The 24,906-nt window shown below is 44.3% G+C and overlaps 3 protein-coding genes across 9 annotated transcripts; all 3 read right to left on the reverse strand.

The window, feature by feature from the left end:
• Nucleotides 1-4,583: 4,583 nt before the first annotated feature.
• On the reverse strand, nucleotides 4,584-13,170 carry zgc:66447 (SLAIN motif-containing protein-like). 4 transcript variants are annotated; one of them, XM_053879984.1, is made up of 10 exons: nucleotides 12,928-13,170; nucleotides 12,327-12,613; nucleotides 12,003-12,248; nucleotides 9,592-9,728; nucleotides 8,869-8,982; nucleotides 7,876-8,016; nucleotides 6,620-6,949; nucleotides 6,352-6,495; nucleotides 5,403-5,688; nucleotides 4,584-5,307 (listed from the first exon to the last, which is right to left on the reverse strand). In XM_053879984.1, the coding sequence occupies exons 2-10, from the start codon at nucleotides 12,602-12,604 to the stop codon at nucleotides 5,253-5,255; spliced, it is 1,731 nt and encodes a 576-aa protein (XP_053735959.1). In that variant the 5' UTR covers nucleotides 12,605-12,613; nucleotides 12,928-13,170; the 3' UTR covers nucleotides 4,584-5,252. The 4 variants fall into 4 exon arrangements, with proteins under 4 accessions (XP_053735959.1, XP_053735958.1, XP_053735960.1 ...); XM_053879983.1 differs by having other exon boundaries at nucleotides 12,003-12,613; XM_053879985.1 differs by lacking the exon at nucleotides 8,869-8,982 and having other exon boundaries at nucleotides 12,003-12,613.
• Nucleotides 13,171-16,133: 2,963 nt separating this feature from the next.
• LOC128767478 (solute carrier family 25 member 53-like) lies at nucleotides 16,134-18,489 on the reverse strand. Its single transcript, XM_053879565.1, has 2 exons — nucleotides 18,319-18,489; nucleotides 16,134-18,237 (listed from the first exon to the last, which is right to left on the reverse strand). The coding sequence occupies exon 2, from the start codon at nucleotides 18,183-18,185 to the stop codon at nucleotides 17,325-17,327; it is 861 nt and encodes a 286-aa protein (XP_053735540.1). The 5' UTR covers nucleotides 18,186-18,237; nucleotides 18,319-18,489; the 3' UTR covers nucleotides 16,134-17,324.
• A 391-nt stretch (nucleotides 18,490-18,880) lies between these two features.
• prps1b (phosphoribosyl pyrophosphate synthetase 1B) lies at nucleotides 18,881-23,914 on the reverse strand. 4 transcript variants are annotated; one of them, XM_053878910.1, is made up of 8 exons: nucleotides 23,611-23,914; nucleotides 22,613-22,802; nucleotides 22,056-22,154; nucleotides 21,467-21,591; nucleotides 21,231-21,404; nucleotides 20,477-20,636; nucleotides 20,271-20,406; nucleotides 18,881-20,029 (listed from the first exon to the last, which is right to left on the reverse strand). In XM_053878910.1, the coding sequence occupies exons 1-7, from the start codon at nucleotides 23,730-23,732 to the stop codon at nucleotides 20,314-20,316; spliced, it is 963 nt and encodes a 320-aa protein (XP_053734885.1). In that variant the 5' UTR covers nucleotides 23,733-23,914; the 3' UTR covers nucleotides 18,881-20,029; nucleotides 20,271-20,313. The 4 variants fall into 4 exon arrangements, with proteins under 4 accessions (XP_053734885.1, XP_053734884.1, XP_053734883.1 ...); XM_053878909.1 differs by having other exon boundaries at nucleotides 18,881-20,019; nucleotides 20,265-20,406; XM_053878908.1 differs by lacking the exon at nucleotides 18,881-20,029 and having other exon boundaries at nucleotides 20,064-20,406.
• Nucleotides 23,915-24,906: the final 992 nt, after the last annotated feature.

Here is a 24,906-nt window from a genome sequence, read left to right on the forward strand (position 1 = left end):
ATCAGATGACATTTGCAGTAGTGTAGTGCATTACTGTGATCAGATGACATTTGCAGTAGTGTAGTACATTACTGTGATCAGATGACATTTGCAGTAGTGTAGCGCATTACTGTGATCAGATGACATTTGCAGTAGTGTTGTACATTACTGTGATCAGATTACATTTGCAGTAGTGTTGTACATTACTGTGATCAGATGACATTTGCAGTAGTGTAGCACATTACTGTGATCAGATGGCATTTGCAGTAGTGTTGTACATTACTGTGATCAGATGACATTTGCAGTAGTGTAGTACATTACTGTGATCAGATGACATTTGCAGTAGTGTAGTACATTACTGTGATCAGACGACATTTGCAGTAGTGTAGCACATTACTGTGATCAGATGACATTTGCAGTAGTGTTGTACATTACTGTGATCAGATGACATTTGCAGTAGTGTAGCACATTACTGTGATCAGATGACATTTGCAGTAGTGTAGTGCATTACTGTGATCAGATGACATTTGCAGTAGTGTAGTACATTACTGTGATCAGATGACATTTGCAGTAGTGTAGCACATGACTGTGATCAGATGACATTTGCAGTAGTGTTGTGTATTACTGTGATCAGATGACATTTGCAGTAGTGTAGTACATTACTGTGATCAGATGACATTTGCAGTAGTGTAGTACATTACTGTGATCAGATGACATTTGCAGTAGTGTAGTACATGACTGTGATCAGATGACATTTGCAGTAGTGTTGTGTATTACTGTGATCAGATGACATTTGCAGTAGTGTAGTACATTACTGTGATCAGATGACATTTGCAGTAGTGTAGTACATTACTGTGATCAGATGACATGTGCAGTAGTGTAGCACATTACTGTGATCAGATGACATTTGCAGTAGTGTTGTACATTACTGTGATCAGATGACATTTGCAGTAGTGTTGTACATTACTGTGATCAGATGACATTTGCAGTAGTGTTGTACATTACTGTGATCAGATGACATTTGCAGTAGTGTAGTACATTACTGTGATCAGATGACATTTGCAGTAGTGTTGTATATTACTGTGATCAGATGACATTTGCAGTAGTGTTGTATATTACTGTGATCAGATGACATTTGCAGTAGTGTTGTATATTACTTTGATCAGATGACATTTGCAGTAGTGTTGTATATTACTTTGATCAGATGACATTTGCAGTAGTGTTGCACATTACTGTGATCAGATGACATTTGCAGTAGTGTAGTACATTACTGTGATCAGATGACATTTGCAGTAGTGTAGCACATTACTGTGATCAGATGACATTTTCAGTAGTGTAGCACATTACTGTGATCAGATGACATTTGCAGTAGTGTTGTACATTACTGTGATCAGATGACATTTGCAGTAGTGTAGCACATTACTGTGATCAGATGACATTTTCAGTAGTGTAGCACATTACTGTGATCAGATGACATTTGCAGTAGTGTTGTATATTACTGTGATCAGATGACATTTGCAGTAGTGTTGTATATTACTGTGATCAGATGACATTTGCAGTAGTGTTGTATATTACTGTGATCAGATGACATTTGCAGTAGTGTAGCACATTACTGTGATCAGATGACATGTGCAGTAGTGTAGCACATTACTGTGATCAGATGACATTTGCAGTAGTGTTGTACATTACTGTGATCAGATGACATTTGCAGTAGTGTAGCACATTACTGTGATCAGATGACATTTGCAGTAGTGTTGTACATTACTGTGATCAGATGACATTTGCAGTAGTGTAGCACATTACTGTGATCAGATGACATTTGCAGTAGTGTAGTGCATTACTGTGATCAGATGACATTTGCAGTAGTGTAGTACATTACTGTGATCAGATGACATTTGCAGTAGTGTAGCACATTACTGTGATCAGATGACATTTGCAGTAGTGTTGTATATTACTTTGATCAGATGACATTTGCAGTAGTGTTGTACATTACTGTGATCAGATGACATTTGCAGTAGTGTTGTACATTACTGTGATCAGATGACATTTGCAGTAGTGTAGCACATTACTGTGATCAGATGACATTTGCAGTAGTGTAGCACATTACTGTGATCAGATGACATTTGCAGTAGTGTTGTATATTACTGTGATCAGATGACATTTGCAGTAGTGTTGTATATTACTGTGATCAGATGACATTTGCAGTAGTGTTGTATATTACTTTGATCAGATGACATGTGCAGTAGTGTAGCACATTACTGTGATCAGATGACATGTGCAGTGGTGTTGTATATTACTTTGATCAGATGACATTTGCAGTAGTGTTGTACATTACTGTGATCAGATGACATGTGCAGTAGTGTAGCACATTACTGTGATCCGATGACATTTGCAGTAGTGTTGTACATTACTGTGATCAGATGACATTTGCAGTAGTGTAGTACATTACTGTGATCAGATGACATTTGCAGTAGTGTAGCACATTACTGTGATCAGATGACATTTGCAGTAGTGTTGTACATTACTGTGATCAGATGACATTTGCAGTAGTGTAGTACATTACTGTGATCAGATGACATTTGCAGTAGTGTAGCACATTACTGTGATCAGATGACATTTGCAGTAGTGTTGTATATTACTTTGATCAGATGACATTTGCAGTAGTGTTGTACATTACTGTGATCAGATGACATTTGCAGTAGTGTTGTACATTACTGTGATCAGATGACATTTGCAGTAGTGTAGTACATTACTGTGATCAGATGACATTTGCAGTAGTGTAGCACATTACTGTGATCAGATGACATTTGCAGTAGTGTTGTACATTACCGTGATCAGATGACATTTGCAGTAGTGTAGCACATTACTGTGATCAGATGACATTTTCAGTAGTGTAGCACATTACTGTGATCAGATGACATTTGCAGTAGTGTTGTATATTACTGTGATCAGATGACATTTGCAGTAGTGTTGTATATTACTGTGATCAGATGACATTTGCAGTAGTGTTGTATATTACTTTGATCAGATGACATGTGCAGTAGTGTAGTACATTACTGTGATCAGATGACATTTGCAGTAGTGTAGTACATTACTGTGATCAGAGGACATTTGCAGTCGTGTTGTATATTACTGTGATCAGATGACATTTGCAGTAGTGTTGTATATTACTTTGATCAGATGACATGTGCAGTAGTGTAGTACATTACTGTGATCAGATGACATTTGCAGTAGTGTAGTACATTACTGTGATCAGAGGACATTTGCAGTCGTGTTGTATATTACTGTGATCAGATGACATTTGCAGTAGTGTTGTACATTACTGTGATCAGATGACATTTGCAGTAGTGTTGCACATTACTGTGATCAGATGACATTTGCAGTAGTGTAGCACATTACTGTGATCAGATGACATTTGCAGTAGTGTAGCACATTACTGTGATCAGATGACATTTGCAGTAGTGTTGTACATTACTGTGATCAGATGACATTTGCAGTAGTGTAGCACATTACTGTGATCAGATGACATTTGCAGTAGTGTTGTACATTATCGTTCATAACGTCAGTCGTCACATAACAGTTGCAACTTACAAACCACCCCATCACTGTCTGGCAACAAGACCTTCTCGCTGAGAAACACTGAACTCCAAGCATAACTGAGCAGCTGGAACAGCTTCTTATGAATGAAATGAAACGGCCACGGCCCGTAACTTTACTGTGGACGTCTTTATGATGTCTCAGGTAAACACCTGTGAAGCTGAAGTCAAACATGGCTTGTCTTTGTGACATACGCGGGAGGAAGAGCGCCACCTGCATGCACAGACAACTCTGACTTCCATTGACGTGCCTGCTGTGGACTGACTACAGGAAGAGCTCAGACACATCAAAGACTATGAGAGAAAAACAGCTCCAGATTCTGCTCAAGGCTACAGTGACTGACAGCACATTCAGAAACTGGCATGTGAATCAACGCCGACTCTTCTTCCTGGCAGATCATCATCAGTGATGTTGATAACAGCATCACTCTTTGGTAGGGTCACTCTCAGACACAATAAAGGTTTGTTCGGAGCAAATTAACTGAATAAGAGCACCAAATACGCTTGGACTGCTGACACGAACAATGGGAAAATTCCCTAACAGCAAAGTGGATTTACCCTCTGAAACACTTGGTAAACTCAGGTCCAACAACCTCTGGTCCAAGAGGAGGAACAAGAATGAGAAGGGAACCAGCTTCACATGCATCCAGGTGTCGTGATGCATGACTGTGACGGAGAGGTTGCTGGTTTGATTCCAGTTTGCGTCATGCCCTTGAGCAAGACACTTGATCTGGGTTTGCTGCTGAAAGCATCGCAGCCCACTGACACCACTGCTTGTTTGAGTGCGCAAGCCAGAGCCATGCCTCGCTCACACTCTCACAGCAAGTTGCTAGCAAGCATCATCCATAATCCTACACTCACCTTGAATCCAGCAACAGTCTCCCCTGTTCTCTGAGGCACCTCAGAATATCAGTGAAGCATGGCATCCTCCACAAATGCCTGCCTGGTGGTTTTCCACAGTGTTGCAAGTAAGTAAACACCAACTCCATCGAGAGCTTTAAACTTTATTACTCAACGTTGTCGAGGCACATGGCATGAGGGTACACAGCCGTCAACGGCAGGAAGCCTGCATGCATCCAAATATGCAGTTGGAAAACAGTACCTTCATATTATCTCTGGAGTGTTTCAGCTCAAACGTACCTTGGCACAAACCACCATCATCTTTTAAGGAGGTTTTAGGAGGGCAGCATCACGCACCACAGGAGGTGCCTTGCAGATGCAAGCAAAGACCCAAAACACAAAACAACAACTCTAAATATATATTCTTTCTAAACTTGGAAGATTTGTCATATTGCCGAAAAGTCAAGGACATAAAATGAAGCATGCAAAATCCAGCACCTTCAGTGAATGATTATTTTCACACACAAAAGAAAACATCAAAATTCTTCACTTAAATTGTCTTCATGTCAACAGCAATAATTACGAGACTGAATCAGTCCAGCAGTATATCACATTTACAAATAAAAAACATCTAAAATCCACATAAATCTGGAAGCTCTGTGTTGGTCCTGACAGGGGTTTTTCAGTGATCCATCCTTGCAAGGAAAACAAGACTACAGTTCCAGTGCACTTTGATCTTCATCTTGAAAAGTAGGACCAAAACAGTGTGGCTCTTCACTCTAGTCAGCAGGAGCCAGGACGGCCAGACGCTGGATCAACCTTCCATCTTCATCAGCCTCAGTAACAACCATCTCTCCAGGACTCGTCCGAAACTTTGGACACACCCAGAGACCTGTGAGGGAAGCAGGAAGTCAGACCAACAGTGGACTCTTGAGCATTACAAATTTAACAGGCTCATCTGGAGCACATCTCACAGTGTCCACTTACCTTCTTGGCGTCTGTGAAAGTTTGCTCCGGGTGGACGGCACAGCTTGTCCTCGGCTCACTCCAGGCCTGCCGCCAGTCGAAGCTCTCCCAGGAATGTAGCCTCCACCATTGGCTGCGCCTGGGGACGGCAGCCTCCGTGAGCCACCGGCTGTCGGCGTTTGGATTACGGGAAGTCCCCGGGAGGGCTGGCGAGACCCCATGGTGCCGACCGGTGCGACCGCTTTGACTGGCGCTCGCATGGAGAGGGGCGACTGTCCGCTGTTCCGGAGTCTACCACTAGTCATTCCTTTAAAATAATCAGATCCACAAGTCAGAATATTAAGATAAGATATAAACTAGAATCTTTCTTTCTGGTGATTTCCTAAGAGTTAGGTGGCAAGAAGGGGGGCTGAGAGGGAGGACAACGTGGGAAGGATGCCTCAACTGCAGTTGTCACCTGGATTATCCAGGCAAGCAATGCAGCATTTCAAATGACGTTTCACAAGGTTTGCAAAACTGACGTTTAGCACCCATCACGGGACTATATTTGATATAGTAGTACTCACTCTTTACATCAGTACTTCTCCATATTTAAAATGAAACCATTCCACAGTGTTGTTAAACACAGAAAAGGGTGAGAAGAAGGACTCCTACAATTTATTTGGACACGTCAGTCGACATGACATGACGGGATCCACGACAGAAGTGGATTCACTGTTCAGGAAAAGCACAGCGAGAAGGTGAAACAGCCACTGACCAAAGAGTCATGCATTTGTTCCCATAATAAACTGGGTCAGTGCTCAAGGCATGAAGAATGGAAAAGTAGGTGATGGTGGTTTTGTTCATGTCACTTCTTTGAGCATGGTTAACATGCTGCAAGTGTAGATGATGGTTTTAGATTCCAACATCTCAGATCCCCTCCGTGCAGCATCACACAGAGGACTTAACAGCGGGGAAACAGAGGGGTTACCTGTGGAGGGGGGGTGAGTCAGGTGGGACATGCGACTGCCAGAGCTCTGGAGGTTAGCCTCCATGCTGCGGCTGTTTCTGATGGCCTCCAGGGAGCGTAGGCTGGTGCGGGGGGCCAGGTTAGGCATGCTGTGCCTCAACTCTTCTGGAACCGGACACACAGAGCACTTTCAGTCAGACCAGAGCAGAAGTTTGCCTCAGAAGGGGGCAGCATCCACACGACCGTCCTGATACCCAAGTGTGAGGCTTCAATGGCTGCAAATACAAACCTTCGCTTTTGGCAAATTTCAGGAGCTCCGCGCTCGGCCCTTGCAGAGAGCGCCTGGGAGTTCTCGTACGCGGGGCACAGAGACGACCATTGTAGTCCTGGCCATGGTTAGAGGTGGATGGTGAGAGGCACCGGGGTGAGCCTAGAGGTGAGGGGGTGAAACGCTGCCGCCTCTGGGGCAGCGAGCAGAACTCATCCTCCTCATCTTCTAGACTGCAATTGTCAAACTCCTGGTCGCTGTAGTTTCCACCCCGCCGAAGAGACTGGAGAGAAGTCGTGGAGCTGCGCCGGGACGCAGAGGCAGAGCTGGACGCATAGTCCTGCCTCAGACCTGGAATTGATGAAGCATCAAAAAATCAGGATAAATCCATGTTCATTCTATTCCATGTGTTGGACACTACAGTCTCTCTTGAAACTGTTTCATGGTGAAACTTATTAGTGGAGTTTGTCTCCAACATTACACATTAAGTGTCGAGATGAGAAATTCAATGTTTCAACGTCTCTGGTAGAAGCCGCTGGTGTCTGACAGACTGCTCTGCCAGCTTTATTTAGGGGTTAAATTGAGCAGTCAGCCTGCTGTATCTCATGTCTCTTCATAGTTGACTTGAACTATGGACCAGTCTGGACACATTTCCTATATGCTATTGAAGAAATATTAGAAATCATTTAGCCATATTATATTCTGTGATGAAACACCTTTTCACAACTCTCTCTCCTAAAATGGTTGTTTTTCACTGCCTTATTGAAGATATCACTAATAATTTGACCACTTCAGAATTTGTTGACGGTCCCTAACTGAATGCCGCAGAGCTGGAGAGCACGGCGCGCCGTCACGGTCTCGTCGTGTTCATGTGTGCAGGTCCAATGCAGCGAGTGAGCCACGTGCTCATCATGAGATGCAGAATTGTCACAGTGGAGCCTGTGTTTGGCGGTATATCGTGTACGATCAGTTATCGCATTTCACAAAAACCTTTTTTTGGTCTTAACCACTGTATTAACGTGCTAGGTGATTTCTTTTGTGTGCTGCATGTTTTGCACTGGGGGAGACGCCAGAGGAAACAAGAAAGAGGGAGCCTCTCTGGAGGAAACATCTGGGGGCGTTTTGGCTGTGAAACAGCAGAGAAGCTTGCACATAGCATCTTCTGAGTCATGATTCTAACAACAATTTGTTGGACTGAGGCTAATTGGATTTGTTTTTATGACATGCATTCAACTAGAAGTTTAAATCTCTGTGAGCGGCAAAACATTTTGACTTACTCTCTTCTTGCAAGCGCGCCATGATCTGGACGTCTGTCAGGTCCTGCAGCTTATAGCCCATTGAGATGGAGTCATCTGACGTACTGAGTTCACTGTCAATGGACGACTGGGAGCTCAAAGCTGAGTTCATACCTGTGAGTCCTACAAGACCAGAAAAAAATACCAGACAATCAACAAATGCATTTTGAACACTGACATACTTGACGGAAAATTAAGCGCTTTCAATGTCATGAAAATATCTACTCTCTGAACGTTGTTACCTTGGACGGAAACTATTCAGGACCCCAAAAGTAGAACACATTTTACTGAATATTGCAGCACATCATACACTCTGTTTCTTTACTGTAGCCACTTCACTGTGACTTTGTTTATACTAGAGCTGAACATATATAACAGCCTGAATAAATAAAGAGTTGAGGCTTCCAGGTACGATAAACAAGACTTTACATCCAGAACCATGACAAGCAGGTGATGACGTTTAGTTGTGTAAAGAAACAGAGGGGAAGAAAAACACCAGCTGCATGCAGCACAGCAGTGACAAGGGCATGCAAGCTCTGTTAAGCATTGCACAACACGCAGTGTTTTGAACAACAATTGCAAACTGGACAGCAAAACAGCACGTCGACCTAATAGAAAAGCACCAACATAAGGTAGAATCAATACGTCAACATCAAGATCAGATCCAACCAATTAAATAGCACATTACTTACACCCAAAGTCACATTTCACTGATCCAAAATGAGCACAAATACCCCCTATAGAAAACTACTTGATCAAAGATTTGTGACCATTTAAGATCAGTTGACTATTAAGCAGAAATTACGAGTTAAAAAACAAAACAAAAAAAAAAAACAAAAGTCATGCCTCACCACAACCATCAGGGTCCCCTAGAGAAAACACATGAGTGCTCTTACTTTACAGCTGACCTACATACTGCCTTAAGTGGCAAAGGTCCACTATGACTCCCCGCAGTGTGTTAATGCCATGCCATACCTGAGCTGCCACAGGTTAGTAGAGATTTGTTAGTTGATTTGTGGTACCCAGGAGAGATCAGGCCTGAGCCTGCCTCTGCTGATGGGCTGCTGTACATGTTCCTCCATCGTGACGCTGCAGGGGCACAGATGAGGAGAGGTAAGATATCAGCCATGAGAGGAGTGAAAACGGATAAGGCAGGAAAGAGGACAAACTGGATCCTTTGGTTCGCCGCAGATCATGTGGTCACTGAGTAGCATATGCGGCATGTAAAATGCCCAGAGGATTGACATCATAGTCAAGCACATGCAACAAAAGATATGGCCCAGAGTCGAGTCAAGGGTAACCCAACACAGGCCTTGATTTCATGTAGCCATTCAACCCGCGTGTGAATAGGATAGGTTTGTTGTTGCGTCCCTTGTGTGCAGGAGGCCACGGCTTGTGCAAGCAGGATACATAATGAATGAGGTCTGTCCAATCACGCACCAATTTGAGGCCCCGTATTTCACATTTCATTTAACACGTATCGCTGCTCGATCAGGCACTGCAGGAGTGAATATCCTAAGTGGATTTTCGAAATGTGGTATTATAGACTGAAAATTCAAAACACTGCCATCACCGTATTTAAGTTGATGAATTAAGAAAGTGAAGACAGAGATGATTCAAAGTCTACTGCTTCATTTATGGGATATTTTATGTCTTTAATGTAAGTGTTAAGTGTCATGTCGCAAGTATGTATCATACTCTGGTCCAAGCGGCTGATGAGGGTCCGACACGCCAATTCGGTTTCCGGACTGCGGTGATCGAGGACCTGCCGACACCACTTCAGAGGAGAATCTGGACCTGCCTCCGCCATTTGCTTCTTAGGCGACACATATAACCTGAAAACCAGAGAAGCATTAAATCAGCAGACAAGGACTCCCAGACAGCATTCAAAATACCTCAGCATTAAGAAACCAACAGATGCAAATGCTGCTTTCAAATACTATATAACCACAAATATTTATGTTGAGGTTAAGAGAAATAGGACAAAATAATTGAGCATAAAAATCTCAGCATCAGAATCAACAACCCAAGAGACCAGCCTCAGTGAGAACAGTGAGAATATGCAGTTACATAAGGTCTGAGAAACACTTATTTTAGAACAGAAAATATAGGCCAGAGGTCATTCATAATAATGCAGTGACCTATGTCAGAATGGCTTTTCGCCGCCGGCCAGCGTGTCCCTGCTTGACACTGCATGACATCAGACTCATGTCATGTTAAATGTTTAAGCCTGTGTGGGCGTTTGGGCAGATAGAATTTGTGTTTTTTTGTCAATGTGCTGGGGCTTTTCACTTGAGAATCAAACAACTTTGCCATGCTTCTCTCAAGTGGACCGAACCTTTTGATTTGAGCGCACTAAAGACCTGAACATAGTGGTTTCAGATCCAATCAGCAAAAAATCTTCCGTTTGGTTTAACACAAAAGGACGCTGGAATGAGCGACAATACACAGCGAGCAACATTCAGGTCACACGTCCATCAGTCCAGCCAAGTTTGCGTCTCATTTTCGCAACTGAATCATGCAGGCCGCATGTTCTGTTTAAGTCGCATACAAATACGAACTCCACAAACATGACTCCTTATCCAGTAATAACATAGCAGTGACATGAATGTCGCCGCACAAGGATGTCATGATCAGATGCTACCGCATTAATGTTGAACAAACAAGTGGCGAGATTGTAATACAAGCCGGATTGAGATAAATAAGATTTCTGCAAGAGAAGGATCAACAGTTACAAGCTGTGCGAGTAGTTAGCTGAAGTATACAAACAAAGAATGGTGTGTTTCACAGCCGCCTTGCCCTTCACAGAGACACCTGAGCAGCTCTTGGACCAAGTGAAAAGCTTCAATAAACAAATGAACAAGGAGTGGATTGTTTTGAATGATGATGTGCTTGTGACGCTGGTGGTTTGTTGCGTAACAAAAATAATTCACAAGCCCTTAAATAATCTGCTTCAAACTGAAATTGTTGATGAGTGTGAAACAGAAGTTTAAAATTAGTAACAGGAGGAGGTCGAAGGGTGACAGCCAGGGCCAGTGGACGGCTGCCTGGGCTAATCGTGCTAATCATGTCCTCTCACGGCAGTTCAGTTAAACACACACACAGGTTTTAGTAGCTGAGAAATGAAGCCTTATAGATGAATATAAACAGGTGAGCTTGCCAGAGTGCCACCCACCTGTCGCCCTCTGACCCTGGCTGTACAGGTCGTGCAGTAGATCTGCTCTATGGCACTACTGTGTGAACATGCTGAAGGAGAAGTGAGATATCGGTGGCATATAACGTGCAAACAAATGTTCTTGCATTCACTTCCTGTTTGAGAAGGTTTTTGCTGAACTGGGACATCATCAAAGCAATTATAAGAAGTTGGCTCTGACTGTGGAGCAACTGGACCATGACAGAATCAGAATCAACTTGGCAGTTGGGTTTGGACATGTGGCTCCGAGCAACGGTCACAGTTTTTGACGTTTTCTGAAAAAATGATCAGATGACAGATCGGCTGATGTTTGACACGGAGTCATTATTGATCCAGACAGTATAACACATTGAAGCACCGTAATGGTTCCTCAGCAGGTCTGGACCACCAGCCTCCTCTCACACTGGTGTTTCTACGGCGCGAGCAGCAGGCTCACAGTAGGCCCCCAGATCACATGCTGTGCAATCCCACTCAAAGCAGTTTATCCATGTGGCGGCGTCGGGGCAAGGGCAGTTCAGATTATGTTGTAGAGATTAGTGGATGTTTGGGCTATGATAACCCCACAAAGCACATATGGCACGGCTAATGATGTGAAACTGAACTTAAGTCATGAATGATCTGGCCTGTTAAGCTCAGTGGCTCAGCTGACAGCCCTAAATACAATATGGTACCTGTTGATCAGCAAACAGGTGGAGGATAGTGACATTTAGTTCCAAGGAATGGCCATTTTGTTACTACATTTGCTCTGCTATTTAAAGGTTGAGGAGGTCATTTTGTTGTTTCACGATGGCCTTTGGGGAACTTACTCATTTAAAAAAACAAGGCAGAATTTTTATGATTCAATTTGTGGGGTGGGGGGAGGTGGAGGGACAACAGTCATAGCTGTAATAAAGCATGCCGTTTAAACGATACATACCAGCTGTCTTCATCCTCAACCTCTGCACAGTCATCCTCCAAATCCAGGACATCCACCTCATCCAACGCAGTTTGGTCCATGCCTGAATCGCTCCCTGCCAGTGTCTCTGACTCATAACTCTCCTGCGATGGAGTATCTGGTGTTTGACTCTGTCCCGTGGCGTGTGGTGCTCCGTTACTGCAGGTCAAGGTTAAAAATCCTCCACATGAACCTTGGTCCACATCTAGCTCCTCTTCTTCATCGATGCTGTTGGTCACAGGGAGAGGGGACATCTCTTCACTGCTGCTACTGCCCTGAGGTGGGGACAGATGGAAGTCTGCACACCTGAGATGTGACTGCGTGGCCTCCTCACAGGTCAGCGGGTCGGTGATACCGACGGGTGAACTATGGTCGCAGGACGTGTCTCGGTGGATGGAACTCTTGCCTCCTCTGTTTCGCAGGGTCTCGTTCTGAACCTCCAGTCTGCGAACCAGCTCCTGCAACTTTCGGACCTCCTCCAACTCCACCCCCTCTTCATCGCCGGGCTCGGAGCTCTGCATGAGGCCAGTGGGACTTCCATTCTCAGGCTGGGGAACCACGCTGGAGCTCTCCGGAACCACCATACTTCCACTCTGTTGGAATATTGATTCGAATTAACAGTGTTTCAGCCACTTTATCACGAAGCACCTTATCATACTTTAAATTGCAGCCGGATGGAATAGCTGTAACTACCAAACTGTATCAACACTTTACTGCCCTTTCCAGCTAATAACCGCTCGTATTCACCAAACACATATCTGGCGCTTTAATGACTACAGTTACAAACTGCACTGTAGACGGAAACCAGGCCAACAACCGCTGGTAGCGCCACGGTGGAGATAAATAATGCTCGTAACACTGTGGTCACTTAGCTCCGATACCACGCTCCAAGCAAAAGCAACGTTACCGGTGAGTACGCCGTGTTGTCCACGGAACCTGCCCGCCACTCTCCAACTCCTCTTTTCCTACCGAGACTGCATGGGTGGAGGGAGTAATCCAAGTGGGCTCTTCTTCACTGCAGCGTGATGTCGAGGGTTAGGACACAAAGACGGCATTAGTCCTCGAAGCGACTGCGCTCCGACGGAAGACGCTTTGCATCGCTTGTTGCTAACTAGCTTCAGTGTTAGCTGCAACGGCGCGCGCCCCTCCCACACTGGAGCAGCCGTGTTGTTGTGTAGCGCCTCTAGTGGACATTCTGAGCCATCGCAAAAATACACGCGGGTTCAGTCTCTGTTATAGCCGCTTGACGTCGCTGTCCTCTACATGAATCAGTCAAATTGATCCACTGGCTCTGGTTTCCGCCAATATATTTTGAAGTTTTAATTTGCGAGGAAATAAAAAGAGAAAAAAAGTAGATCGGAACAATGGTATTTTAAAGCTATTTTGTTAAATCGTCTTGCAGCACAGTTGAGGAATCTTTGTTAAACTTCTCCATTAATAGGATATTAAGATAAACAAATCAAGTTTCTTCCATACCTTTCAGCGAGCGAGAGAGAGAAAGAGAGCGGTCGAAGTTGGTTTCCATGATACGGACGGAAACCCGTTGGGCTCGTTTAGCCAGAAACCACTACAGCGTTTACCGATGGAGTCGACGTTGGCAGCACCACGCGCTCTTCAAGGTGGAGGTGCTTGAAATCTGTTGTTGTTAGAAAGCGATAATCATGTCATTTAGTTACAATAGAGAAGGGGCTTGTAGCAGCTGAGAAGGCAGGTGTGAGTTACCCAGTATTTCCTGAAACAACTGCAAAATGAACAGCTCACCCAAACACACGTGGAAATGGCAGAAGGTTTGGAAAAATACAGACCATCAAAACTCTGAAGTGATCCTTGATACAGGTCTCCGTCAGAGAGCACAGTACTGAACTTTAAACAGTATTTTTCTGTGACAATGAAGTTGTTAGCTACATCATGATCAGGTTTATACAGAGCTTTGGAAGTGACATACAGGTACATGTTTTTTTTTTTTTTTTGATGTGACATGCACGACCTTATTTTTTTTTTGCCCGAAATCTCTTGTGATAATTGTTATCTCGTGATGATGCGTATCTCGTGATAACAGTTATCTCGAGATAATTTTATATGAAGATACAATTGTAAATGTCAGCGCTTGTGTAGGTGCCTCTCTGGCAAAGCATTTTGTATACGTCCCCCTGGAACCACAATGTCTCCCTTGGCTTCGTAACTGTCACTGTCTGCAAGTCTGTGCGCTTTTAACACTCTGATCAAGTGCCTTCTACTCAAAATAATACCATACGTGGCTAAGACGCGTCCCTGGAAGCGACATGCATGACTTTATTTTTTTATCCCGAGATATTATCTCAATATACAAATTATCTCGAGATAATTGTTATCTCTGGAGAAAAAACTCATGCAAGTCATGCATGCCACATGTGGCATTATTTTGAGTAGAAGGCACACAGACTTTGCCGTCGACAATATTCTGACTTGCAGACAGTGAATGACAACGTTGACGAACAGTTACGAAGCCATCAAGTTTTTTGAGATAAAAATTATATATATATAACTGTTATATAGGGAAAAAAATAAATAAAGTCATGCATGTCACATCCAAAAAAATAAACACACACATGTCACTTCCAGAGCTCTGTAGGTTTTTTTTTCTTTTCATCTTTATTTACTTGACTCACTCACTCACTATCCAACTCACATTTTTTGGTTTGTTTAGCCCGATTGTTGTAGCCAGATGGTTCATTGGATGAGCTGAAGTCAACGTTGAATAAAAATTACAAGTAGTTTGACAAAGTAACAGCTTCTGTTTAAATATCCGTCTAAAAGAACCGTTGGGCTGGAGGCCTGCCTGGCTACTTGAGGTGGGAGGCAAGAGACGCCCTAGACGGGTCCAGGTCCACGTCACGCACAGACGTGACACTGTGGATATTAATTTCAGTCTTAAAATATCTTAATGAAAAAAAAAACACATTACAAGCAACACAATTTCATGCTTTTATTCAATCTAAATTCATCACAAAAAGTCCCCCAAAATGGCAGCAGGAAGCGGTTTTGATTTTGTCACTATTGAAATGTTATAAAAAAAAAGTTTCTTTTATTTTGTGCTGCAATGATGCTATCATGAAAGAAGGACAAGTGGGTGTTGGGTGCAATGAAGCATAATGGTGAGTATTGCAAGTCCAAAGTTAGAAGAAGTTGCAAGAGATAAAGTTAAAAAACAAAAGAAGCAAACAAAAACAAGCGAATCAAAATTCCACCGACAGCATTTCCCTGAATCAGTTCCCTCATGAGCAGGAGAAAACAGAACTGATGACTGAGTGTGTGACAAAACCACTGACACTTATTGTTTGATTCAGTTCTCATGGAAGTACCTGCAATCTACGCAAGAAGAGGCACAGATGTCGGAAACACCGGAGTCCACCAAGAGCTCTGCCAGAGTGCAAGGTTCTGTGTCCACTTCATGCCGTTCTGATGACCAGCTTGGTCGTCCTGCTGAGTTTCAGAGTAGAGCCTCTGCTGAGAGGAGGAAGCCAGGCAGACCTTTGACCTGATCACAGGAGCTATCCATGCCTCAGACAATATATAAGCACTCAAAATCAGCTACAGCTATCTACAACAGCAATGACAAGAACATTACCGGTGCAGCGGCCTCACAGTCACACACCCTCCAGGTGGTGAAACACGATTGTGTAAGCAGGCAAAAGCCTTCAGTTGAAATGGAGCCAATATGCCCTTCTGATGCCGGTGTGGCCACACACCAGCCCTCCGATTGGCTCTCAGAAGTGAGCTGTCACTGTGCCAACAGATTCCAGGAGCGAACCGAAACATTGTTTTACACCAAATTCCTGACCAATTTCCAGCCCTTACAAGAACATTGTGTGAGCTTCAGTCCACTTGTCAGACAGCACCATCTTTTGCATGGCAGTTGTTGATACTTTAGTTTCCCTGAAGTTCATTTTTTGTTAGTTGTCATATTTGTATACAATTTATACTCCATGATATTTAATTTAATTAAAATTAAACAATCACATTCAGCACACACCTTCATTTGATGAACAACGTTTAAAAGCTACCTTTGTTTGCTATTTAGCATATTGCTCCCACGTGTGTTTTTTGTCATCCAAAAACAAATATAACCCTTTATAACCGCATTTGACCATGATCCGTCATCCGTCTCTGGGAGCTGTTTGTGATGATCTGCAGCCGAGTAGAAGCGAATCGCTGGGTTGATGTCAGCGTACTGACCTCTAGTGGACGAAGCCTTGCACTGCAGTGTGAAAAACCAAAACACAACACCCAACAGAGTGTGAATCCCTGAGGAGTGTCATTTATTCACATTCAAAAACACATCTTGACCCTTGGCTGCATGTTCAAATGTTGACCTGAGTATAGCAAGGAGGAGAGGGGCTTTGCATCCATTAGATTAGATTCGAGGAAAGACAGGGGCGGTGGCTGAAGCAGAGACAGGAGCTTTGCCACTTGACAGGGATGGACAACAGGCATGAGCTCATGGATGATGCAGCACTTGTGGCACCTTGAGGGGAACAGTCCAGGCATTTTTTGCAGTTAAATTCAGTTTCAGTTTGTTGACAACAGCACAGTTTATACTTCACTAAAACTGCGCGATGTACAGTAGAGGTAAAACAGTTCAAACTCATTATTGCACTACAGCTTTGCACAGTCGTCCCAACAAAGGCAGGGTGAGTTTTTTCTTAAATGGTAACGGCTCATACTGCGGCACTGCTGAGGAGAACAAAAGGCATCAGATTTAGACCTGCACCACATGTAAGTGCATCAACCTTGGTTTGTTAAACAACGTGGCATTATGACGTGTGTCCAAAAACAAGGATGACAATCAGGGGGGAGATTGACATACTCCAACTAGCACGCAACTGAAAATATGAATTCAAGGTTTCATCAGTCATCAATTGTGATGAATCATACTTTCAATATTTTACACATGAACGATATTGATGTCATGAGATTGAACTGGGGGAAGTGTTTCAGTGATGAATAATCCTGCCGCTGCCCATCGATCGGTCAGGACATCACAGCGTACGGTGTGCTGCTCGTGGAAGCGGTGCACTGACCAGTGCTCCCAGCCAAAGTAGCAGCACTAATCTGTGTTGTTCGCGTTGATGAATTACTTTATAACTTAATAACAGCAGAGCAATTCCAGTCGGAGACCTAGTGATAACACAGAGAGCCCAGTTCTTTGGAAACACCTGAAATGATCCCCACTCTGAACGTGCCTCTGAGTCAGTGTTGACGGTGAGAGACGATGCCTGCAGTAGGTGACCACTGGAGCCACGCCCCCAGTGGGAGGTGCTGGCATCATCCTTTCCTCTCCTGCCGGTCATAGACGGCCGTGGTGATTCCCCAGGTCACGCAGGACCTCAGAATGACCAGGGAGCCCCCTCGGTACAGCAGAGCCACGCTGCGTTGTCTGGATGTCCACAGCACCCGCCAGCAGGCCAGGACGCCCCTCAGCTCCCCACCCACCTGAGCCTGCATGTTAGACACCAGCACAGAGAGCGGGTACAGGGCCAAGCTCACCACCATGGAGATCATTGTTCCCGATAAGAAGGAGGAGAGCAGCGGTGAGAAGCCCTGCCCGGCCACGAGGGCACACACGGGCCCCTTCAGACCAAAGTAAAGGGAGCTGCCCAGAGCATTGCGGGCTGTGACAGGCAGCACGGCCCGGTAGAACCCCAACGGCAGACTCTGTGAGCGTAACTTGAGCAGGACACTCTTGAGGGACGGTAGGTGTCGGTCGTTCTGGCCGTTCTGCAGCACGTTCTGCACTCGCTCGAAGGGAGTGAAGACCACTGCCTCCACCACACCTGCACCAAGCCCTGCCAGGGCAGGCAGCGTGGACGAGGGCAGGAGGCCCTGGGACAAGCGCGAGAGACGGTGCAGGAAGGTGTCCTGCAGGCCGAAGAGCAGGGTGCCATTCAGGGTCCTCATCAGCAATGGTGGGACCACTCCCCTGTAGAGCTTGGCCGGGCCCTCCTTGTAGAGCTGCCCTACAGCCACCAGGACCTGGCTGTTGTGGATCTGCTGACGGAACACAGTCTTGTAGATGGGAAAGACGATGAGGGTGGGCAGGGTGGAGAGCAGGCTGGACGTCCCTCCGTGCAAGTAGCTGTGGAAGCGGTGCACTTCCTTCTGCTCCTCTTCAGATCCTGGTGACATCTTTGAGCTGAGGGAAGTCACTCGCAGGTAGAGACCAACATATACGATGTGCCTGCGACACAGGTTTGATCATTTGCCTTTGTAGATGTGCATGACACCCATAGATCATTACAATGGATAGAAATGTACTCACCAGCAAGGATGACCGCTGAGAAAAAAAATGTAAACGTGTATTGCAACGCCTATTCCATCGTATGATGAAAGTCCGAGATCAAACTGGTGATTGTGAATGAGACATCTATTCTTTTCCTTCGTTGTGGAGCGTAATCTCTTAAGGATGCGGCGCAATGGCGTCAACAATAATCTGCCGGTTCAACCCAAGTCCCGCCTGCTCTACGCTCCGATTGGCTCGACTGACACCTGCAGTACCGCCAACCATTGCTCCATTTATGCGTCAATCTGGGCGGTGGAAACTAGATTTTTTTTTTTTTTTTTTTGCGAAAAGAAAGACAAAGTACAAGTGCAACGTAAATGACATAAACTGCATATAAAATCTACATTATCTCAAAAAGCAAAAGGTTTAATTCAATTACATTTAGTCCTTTATTCAGTTTATTCAACTCTTTAGTCTCCATTTTATAGGTCTGGATGAGATGAGGTTGGTTATTAGATGCTAACTTTACAGCTAATGAATCAGGCCAACATGAGCTTCCAACCATCATTTATTCCCATGACAGGGCCAACAAATCTCCGCTGGCTTCCACATGAGTTATGGGTGATGCCGTCCCCAACATCGCATCATACCATGAGTCAGCAAAAGGCCTGACTGCAATTTTTACGCTGCAGAAGAAAACCAGAAGGTAGAGGTGGAATGAAGGGCATACGTTTATCAGTCATTCATACTGTATTGTTTTACACATCTACATGTTTGGCATGAATCATTTTCTCAACCCAACAATTCCTTCTACACAACTACATTTCAGAAATTTAGGGTGAATTTCCATTTTATTTTGTATAGTACAGAAAATAAAACATTTTAAAATAAGAGAAGGGCTGCATGCAGCGACTACAAAAGATCAGAAATGAATAAATCAGCTCAAATATGGAGAGTGTGAGTGGACATGAAGCATGATCGGGTAAAAGGAGAAGACGTCAGAGCTTTACGTTAGTGGCAGTATACGAGTGTGTGAGACATTTAAAACAGAAAAAAAATGCAGTCATAAAATGTAACATTCATTTTTATTAAGAACACATCCTCAGTTTACTGGTGGATCCAACTAACAAAAAGAAAGATTTGGAACACGAACAGAAAAGCAGGTGCAGGATGTATAAGGAAGCTCCAGCCAGCAGAGAGCCAAACCCACACACTGAAGCCGGGCAAACCCCACTCAATGAGTGCACCTCGAGAGTCATCACCCAGTTCACAACCTGAGCCAACTTTCTGTCAGCTGAGAAAATAAAGCAGCAAAAAAAGAGGAATACAAATCAATACAAGCTTTGCCGTTTCACACTTTGGAGGCACTCTTGGTTGAGTGGAGCTTCTGTGGCACTGTAAACTATTTCACTACACATTCACTTTGTTATATCCTTTCAGACGCCAGAGGGTACAAGGTCAACATGAAGGACTAGACAAACAAAAAAATGTAACAGAAGGTAAGTCTTTTCTCCTGATAACCATTGTTGGGGCTCTCATGTCGCTGACGCATTTAATTAAATGATTTTAAAATCCCCTGAAAAGGAGAGAGGGGGATGAATCATCCATGTACACTGAGATGACGGCATCATTTGTTTACTTTGGTGCTCGTCCAGGAGAGGACGCACTGCCGTGGGAGCAAGCAGAGGAGGTGTGTAACAGACATGATCTTTTTAATGTCACTTTCTTCTTCTTGTCTGTATGGAGGGATATCTCTGCCATCGAGACTTGAATATAAAAAAAACCAAATTAAACTCTTGGAGCAGTGTGTTGCTTCTGCACTTTTTCTCCGTCATCCACGTGACTTTTTAAAATACTACATAATTTTTTAGTATTCAAACCTTAATAACAAGGCATCAAAACATCATTTTTCTGAATTATTTTTTTTCGAACTCACTTTGTTTTTTGTATTCAAATCTCGATGGCAGAGATATCCCTCCATACCCATGGAGATCTGATTTTCGTTTTGGTGTAACAGCACTTCACAATCGCTCATTACAACGGGACATGACTAAACAAATAGGACACAGACTCTCCGTTGTGAGTCCTACGGATGGCCTCGGCCAGGATCATGGAGATGTCAATCACCTGGTGATGTGGATTCACAAGTGTTAATGATGCGACATACGTTTCAGACAACACAAGTGCCTATACCGACCTGGATTTTGGAACAATGCTTCATCTTTTCTTCCTGAGGAATTGTGTTAGTGACCACCACAGCCTCGAAACAGGCATTGTTGATGCGCGAGATTGCAGGGCCAGAGAAAATGCCGTGGGTGAGGATGGCGTACACCTTTGTGGCACCAGCTGAAATCAGCCTAAATGGAAGGACACGTCTGACTCAGATCAAAAGAGATCACAGCAATCAGACCTTTCAAAATGCACTAAGAAGTGAGAGCTGATTTGATCATCTTTTTCTTTTTTAAACAGTCGTGAGGTTTACAAAAAAAAAAAAAACAGCCAGAAATGCACCACCAGGATGTCTTTCTATGACCTGGCAGTTCTAGGTTAAACACCAACTGGTGTCAGACGTTACTTGTCTCCTGTGCGCTTCAATGGTCACCACTTCTTCGAATTACAAGCTTCAACCCCTTGAACCGGCAGTATGAAGCGCAAATATCTTTCTATTACTTGAGGCACATTTAAGGATAGTTTTCCTTTTAATTTGCATTATTTCACTTGGCCAATTCTTCGAGCGTTTCCCCAGCCTCTGACTTCAGAGAGCCCAGGAGAGGAATGTCTTCATGATTTCAGCGGGATAAGACAGAAGTACCGTGGCCAGTGACCCTCATCCGCCGGTGCAGCAGCTGATCTGACTGACTCACAACACGCAGCTGATCTGACTGACTCACAGCAGGCCCACCTCCATCAGTACAAAACACCAAAGTAGTCCTAACATGAATGGGACTCACTTGTCTGCGGCGTGGCAGATTGTACCGCAAGTGTCAGCCATGTCATCGACCAGGATGGCTACTCGATCTTTCACGTCTCCCACAAGCACCATGCGGTCCACTTCATTCGCCTTTTTCCTCTCTTTGTGAATGAGAGCGAAGTCCACATTCAACCTGTCAGCTATGGAGGTGACCCTGCAGAGAGATGATCAGTGGTTAGCAAAGACCAGCAAGAGGGTCTAGGAGTGATCCCTTGCCTTTTAGCGCCCCCAGCATCTGGTGAAACGATAGTGCAGTTCTTCCATTCAGGTATATTTTCTTTGATCCACTTGAGGACAGCAGGCTCGGCATACAAGTTATCCACAGGGATGTCGAAGAAACCCTGCCATGGAAGAGGGACAATTACAAAAGAGCATGGATCAGCAGAAGTGACCTCGAGCTGACGCATCATGAGAGCACCCTACTGACGAGTGCTGGGTTAATTATATAGACAGGCTTTCCAAGATCCAAGTATGCTAAACTGTCATGCTTGTTCTGCTCCTAGAGTGTAAAACACAGACCACTCACAGATGTTTGGTAAGGCAGAGCAGCAGCAGCAGAAAGCCATCTGAGAAGAGTGTAATGATACAGTACCGCTACCCAGAGACAGGCAACCCATCAAAGCGGGACTTTTGAAACCCCTGTTTCTCTTTCTGCGAATGAGACTTTACATGAGGAATTCACAACATGGAGCGATCAACTCCAGCTGTTATGAAACACGTCTGTGCATTTAGATTGCAGGAGGCCTTCTCGCTCTAAACCCTCACATTTACTCTTTATCAAGCGTAAAAGCACAAACTATATCACCTGTATTTGAGAGGCATGCAAGTCCATGGTGATGATATGATCCGCACCAGACACTGACAGCATGTTGGCAACTAACTTGGCAGAGATTGGCGCCCGGCTCTGCGGAGAAAATGGATCTGTTCAGTCACATGGAATTAGACCAGTGGCACGCATGACTTAGTCCTAAAAATAATCTGCTCTGTTTTAACGATTGAAGGAGATTGTACAAGGAAAACAGTCAAATGTAAAGCTACGTATACATTACTAACAATGTTTTAACTCAATCGATAACACATATATCATTCAAGTATTTGCCATCAACTCCAATGAGCTTTCAGCCATAGAGCTGAAACATATCAAGCACAATGATTTGAGGATGAGAGCGAGGACTTGGCGCCATGCAATGGACCGTCGCTGCAAAATCAAATGAGATAGCAATTACAAATGTGATGAAAAAACAACAACACCAGCAAGTAAAAAGTCAAATGCCTGCGTGGGAGACTGATGGCTGCGAGCGTCTCCTCGTGATGCATAATGGCAAATGGCATGACTGAAGTAATTAGACAGATATCCCTCACCCCCACCTTGTCCTTCTTGTCTTGCCGAGCGTACGGGAAGCAGGGGATGACAGCGGTGACCCTGGACGCCGAGGCGATTTTGCAGGCGTTTATCATGATCAGCAGCTCCATCAAATTGTCATTTATCTCCCCGCAGCCGCTCTGGACAATGTAGACGTCCTCACCTCGCACACTCTCCCCGATCTCCACGCTGTCAGAGGAGTGAGGTGAAAAGACAAACAACATTAAGTGACTGAGTTAACACAGCTCGACAGGAACAAGACGGATGAGGCTTTAGAAATGGCACCAAATGTCCCAACAGGTAAGCAGGTCAAAAACAGTAGCTTTCAGACAGAAACATATAACATTGTAATTCACAATAATCAGAACGTGCGCCGTTGTTCGCGAACGTTCTTCAGCTCCCTTGAAGGCTTCAGTCCTGTTTACACTGTATTTAGAAGACTCCATTTTAATAAAGCTAATCATACGGAAAAAACTTGTCAGTCTGGACTTTGCACTGTATAATGATCCCTTCTTGACAGCTCGTTGACATACCTTCGTTTACAGTTCACATAAACCAAGTACTCCACTAAATGGAAATGAGTACATTCATCAGAATTTTCGAGACATTGTTATTGTTGTGATCAGTGCAGGATAAGGGCTTTCCAAGTCATAGAATAGTAACCCATAAATGCAATTCCCTCTGTACATTAACTGTAAAAGCGGTGTCAATTCACTTCTACCAGCTTATATTGGCATAGACGATGCCAAGATGATGATCCCAGAGTGTTCTCCCACATGTTCCATCTCAGAATCCCGAGGCATAAGAGATTCAGATGGATAAGTCGATTACAAAGTGCGAACACAACAGATGATAACAGCAGCACGTGAGGTCACACACACACATACACACACTCCCAGAACGAGCGACGCGAGGTTCACTCAGCAGCCATGTGTGGACCACAAGTTCTCCTCTCAAACGTCATCACAGGGCTCGAGCCGCTCGACGAGCCACTCACCATGTTTCCTGGTTGCTGAACTTCTTGGTGACGACCTTCCCCAGCTCCAGACCCAGCCGGTCGGCTATCTTCTGCGACAGGTCCGGGTGGGAGCTCCCGCTAAATATTTTGATATTTGGCATTTTGCGGTGGTCCAGGGCGTCGTTGAGACTGAATGAGCAGCGCCAGAGAGCGACTATCGCGTGAGTCAGAGGGAATCCCACGACACCGACTGGAAAAGGACCAAGCAGCGAGCTAACGCGCCTCCCTACCTATCCACCATTATGCCCCACACATCACGCGTGCGGCGCTTCCGCTACAAGCGGCGCGCAGGCGCACACGCCACCGCCATGACGTCAGCACGCCAGATCGACAGCGGAAATTAAGTGAGTACAAAAAAAGAAACAAATAAGCAGATTAAAAAAAGAAAGCACACGAAGCAATGCAACTCGGTTAGGAGTAAAAATGAGTAGCCTTGGCCGTTATTCACGCAGTGGCCTCCCATGATTCACTTGAAAGTTAGCCACCTGAAAACGTAGCCGGGAGCTAATAAATTATTATCGCACACACGCTAATGTTCTCGTGCATTTGAAATGATGGACTCATGCGCCACGTCTTCTCGTGGTTGTTGTGATGTTAAATTATTGTACCTATTTGTGTTGAATTTTTCACTGGTTTAACCAATACCGCAAACAAACAATTAACAAATTAACATGCAGCTGGTGGCGCCATATTTATTATTTGTTTTTTATTTTTATTATTTTGGTAAGTCTTACAGTCTGCAGAATTTATGCCTTTGAAACAGAATTTCTGAGTTTGAAACAAGTACCGCGCTCCCCATTCCATCTGGAGGCAACACACCTAATCGAAATCAAACAGCTCCCCCAAGTGGCAAGTGGATGTATTGGCAGTATGACAGGGTTTCTGAGCCTTTCTCGGGGCCCAAGATTTCCTCAGCAAATGGCCCCGTGGCCCATTCAAGGAATAGAACTAACCCATTAATCTTGATTTCTTTTCTGTTCAACAACCATATTTAATCTACTTCCATGTTAACAAACCAAAACCCTTGTGAAATGACTTGAAACCATGTGATCATCACAAAGATATTTGTCATCAAAAAGATGGCAGCAGAAGCAGGTGCAAGTCATGTTCATGAAATTTACTAAAGAAAAAAAAAAAACTACAGTTGATCCAAACTGTTGAGAAAATTGGAAAAACTTTCTCAACAGACCTGAATACAATTCTGAGTAAAATGAAATAAGAATTATTTTATTTTTCTTACAATATATAGTCATTATTTTTTTTATATTTTCTTAT

Source organism: Synchiropus splendidus, chromosome 11 (assembly GCF_027744825.2).
Source record: "Synchiropus splendidus isolate RoL2022-P1 chromosome 11, RoL_Sspl_1.0, whole genome shotgun sequence".
NCBI classification, from domain to species: Eukaryota; Metazoa; Chordata; class Actinopteri; order Syngnathiformes; family Callionymidae; genus Synchiropus; species Synchiropus splendidus.

Bases quoted from the DNA above. Each gene is read 5' to 3' on its own strand.
- zgc:66447 (XM_053879983.1), bottom strand. From the start codon at position 12,604: ATGGTGGTTCCGGAGAGCTCCAGCGTGGTTCCCCAGCCTGAGAATGGA. The intron at 8,017-8,868 runs GTATGGCATGGC...CTGGTCTTGTAG, and splicing joins ACTAACCTGTGGCAGCTCAG to GACTCACAGGTATGAACTCA. The intron at 5,689-6,351 runs GTAACCCCTCTG...ATTATTTTAAAG, and splicing joins GACTCACCCCCCCTCCACAG to GAATGACTAGTGGTAGACTC.
- prps1b (XM_053878910.1), bottom strand. From the start codon at position 23,732: ATGCCAAATATCAAAATATTTAGCGGGAGCTCCCACCCGGACCTGTCG. The intron at 22,155-22,612 runs GTGAGGGATATC...TTTTCTCCGCAG, and splicing joins ACAAGAAGGACAAGGTGGGG to AGCCGGGCGCCAATCTCTGC. The intron at 20,637-21,230 runs GTGAGTCCCATT...CCTTCCATTTAG, and splicing joins ATCTGCCACGCCGCAGACAA to GCTGATTTCAGCTGGTGCCA.
- LOC128767478 (XM_053879565.1), bottom strand. From the start codon at position 18,185: ATGTCACCAGGATCTGAAGAGGAGCAGAAGGAAGTGCACCGCTTCCAC.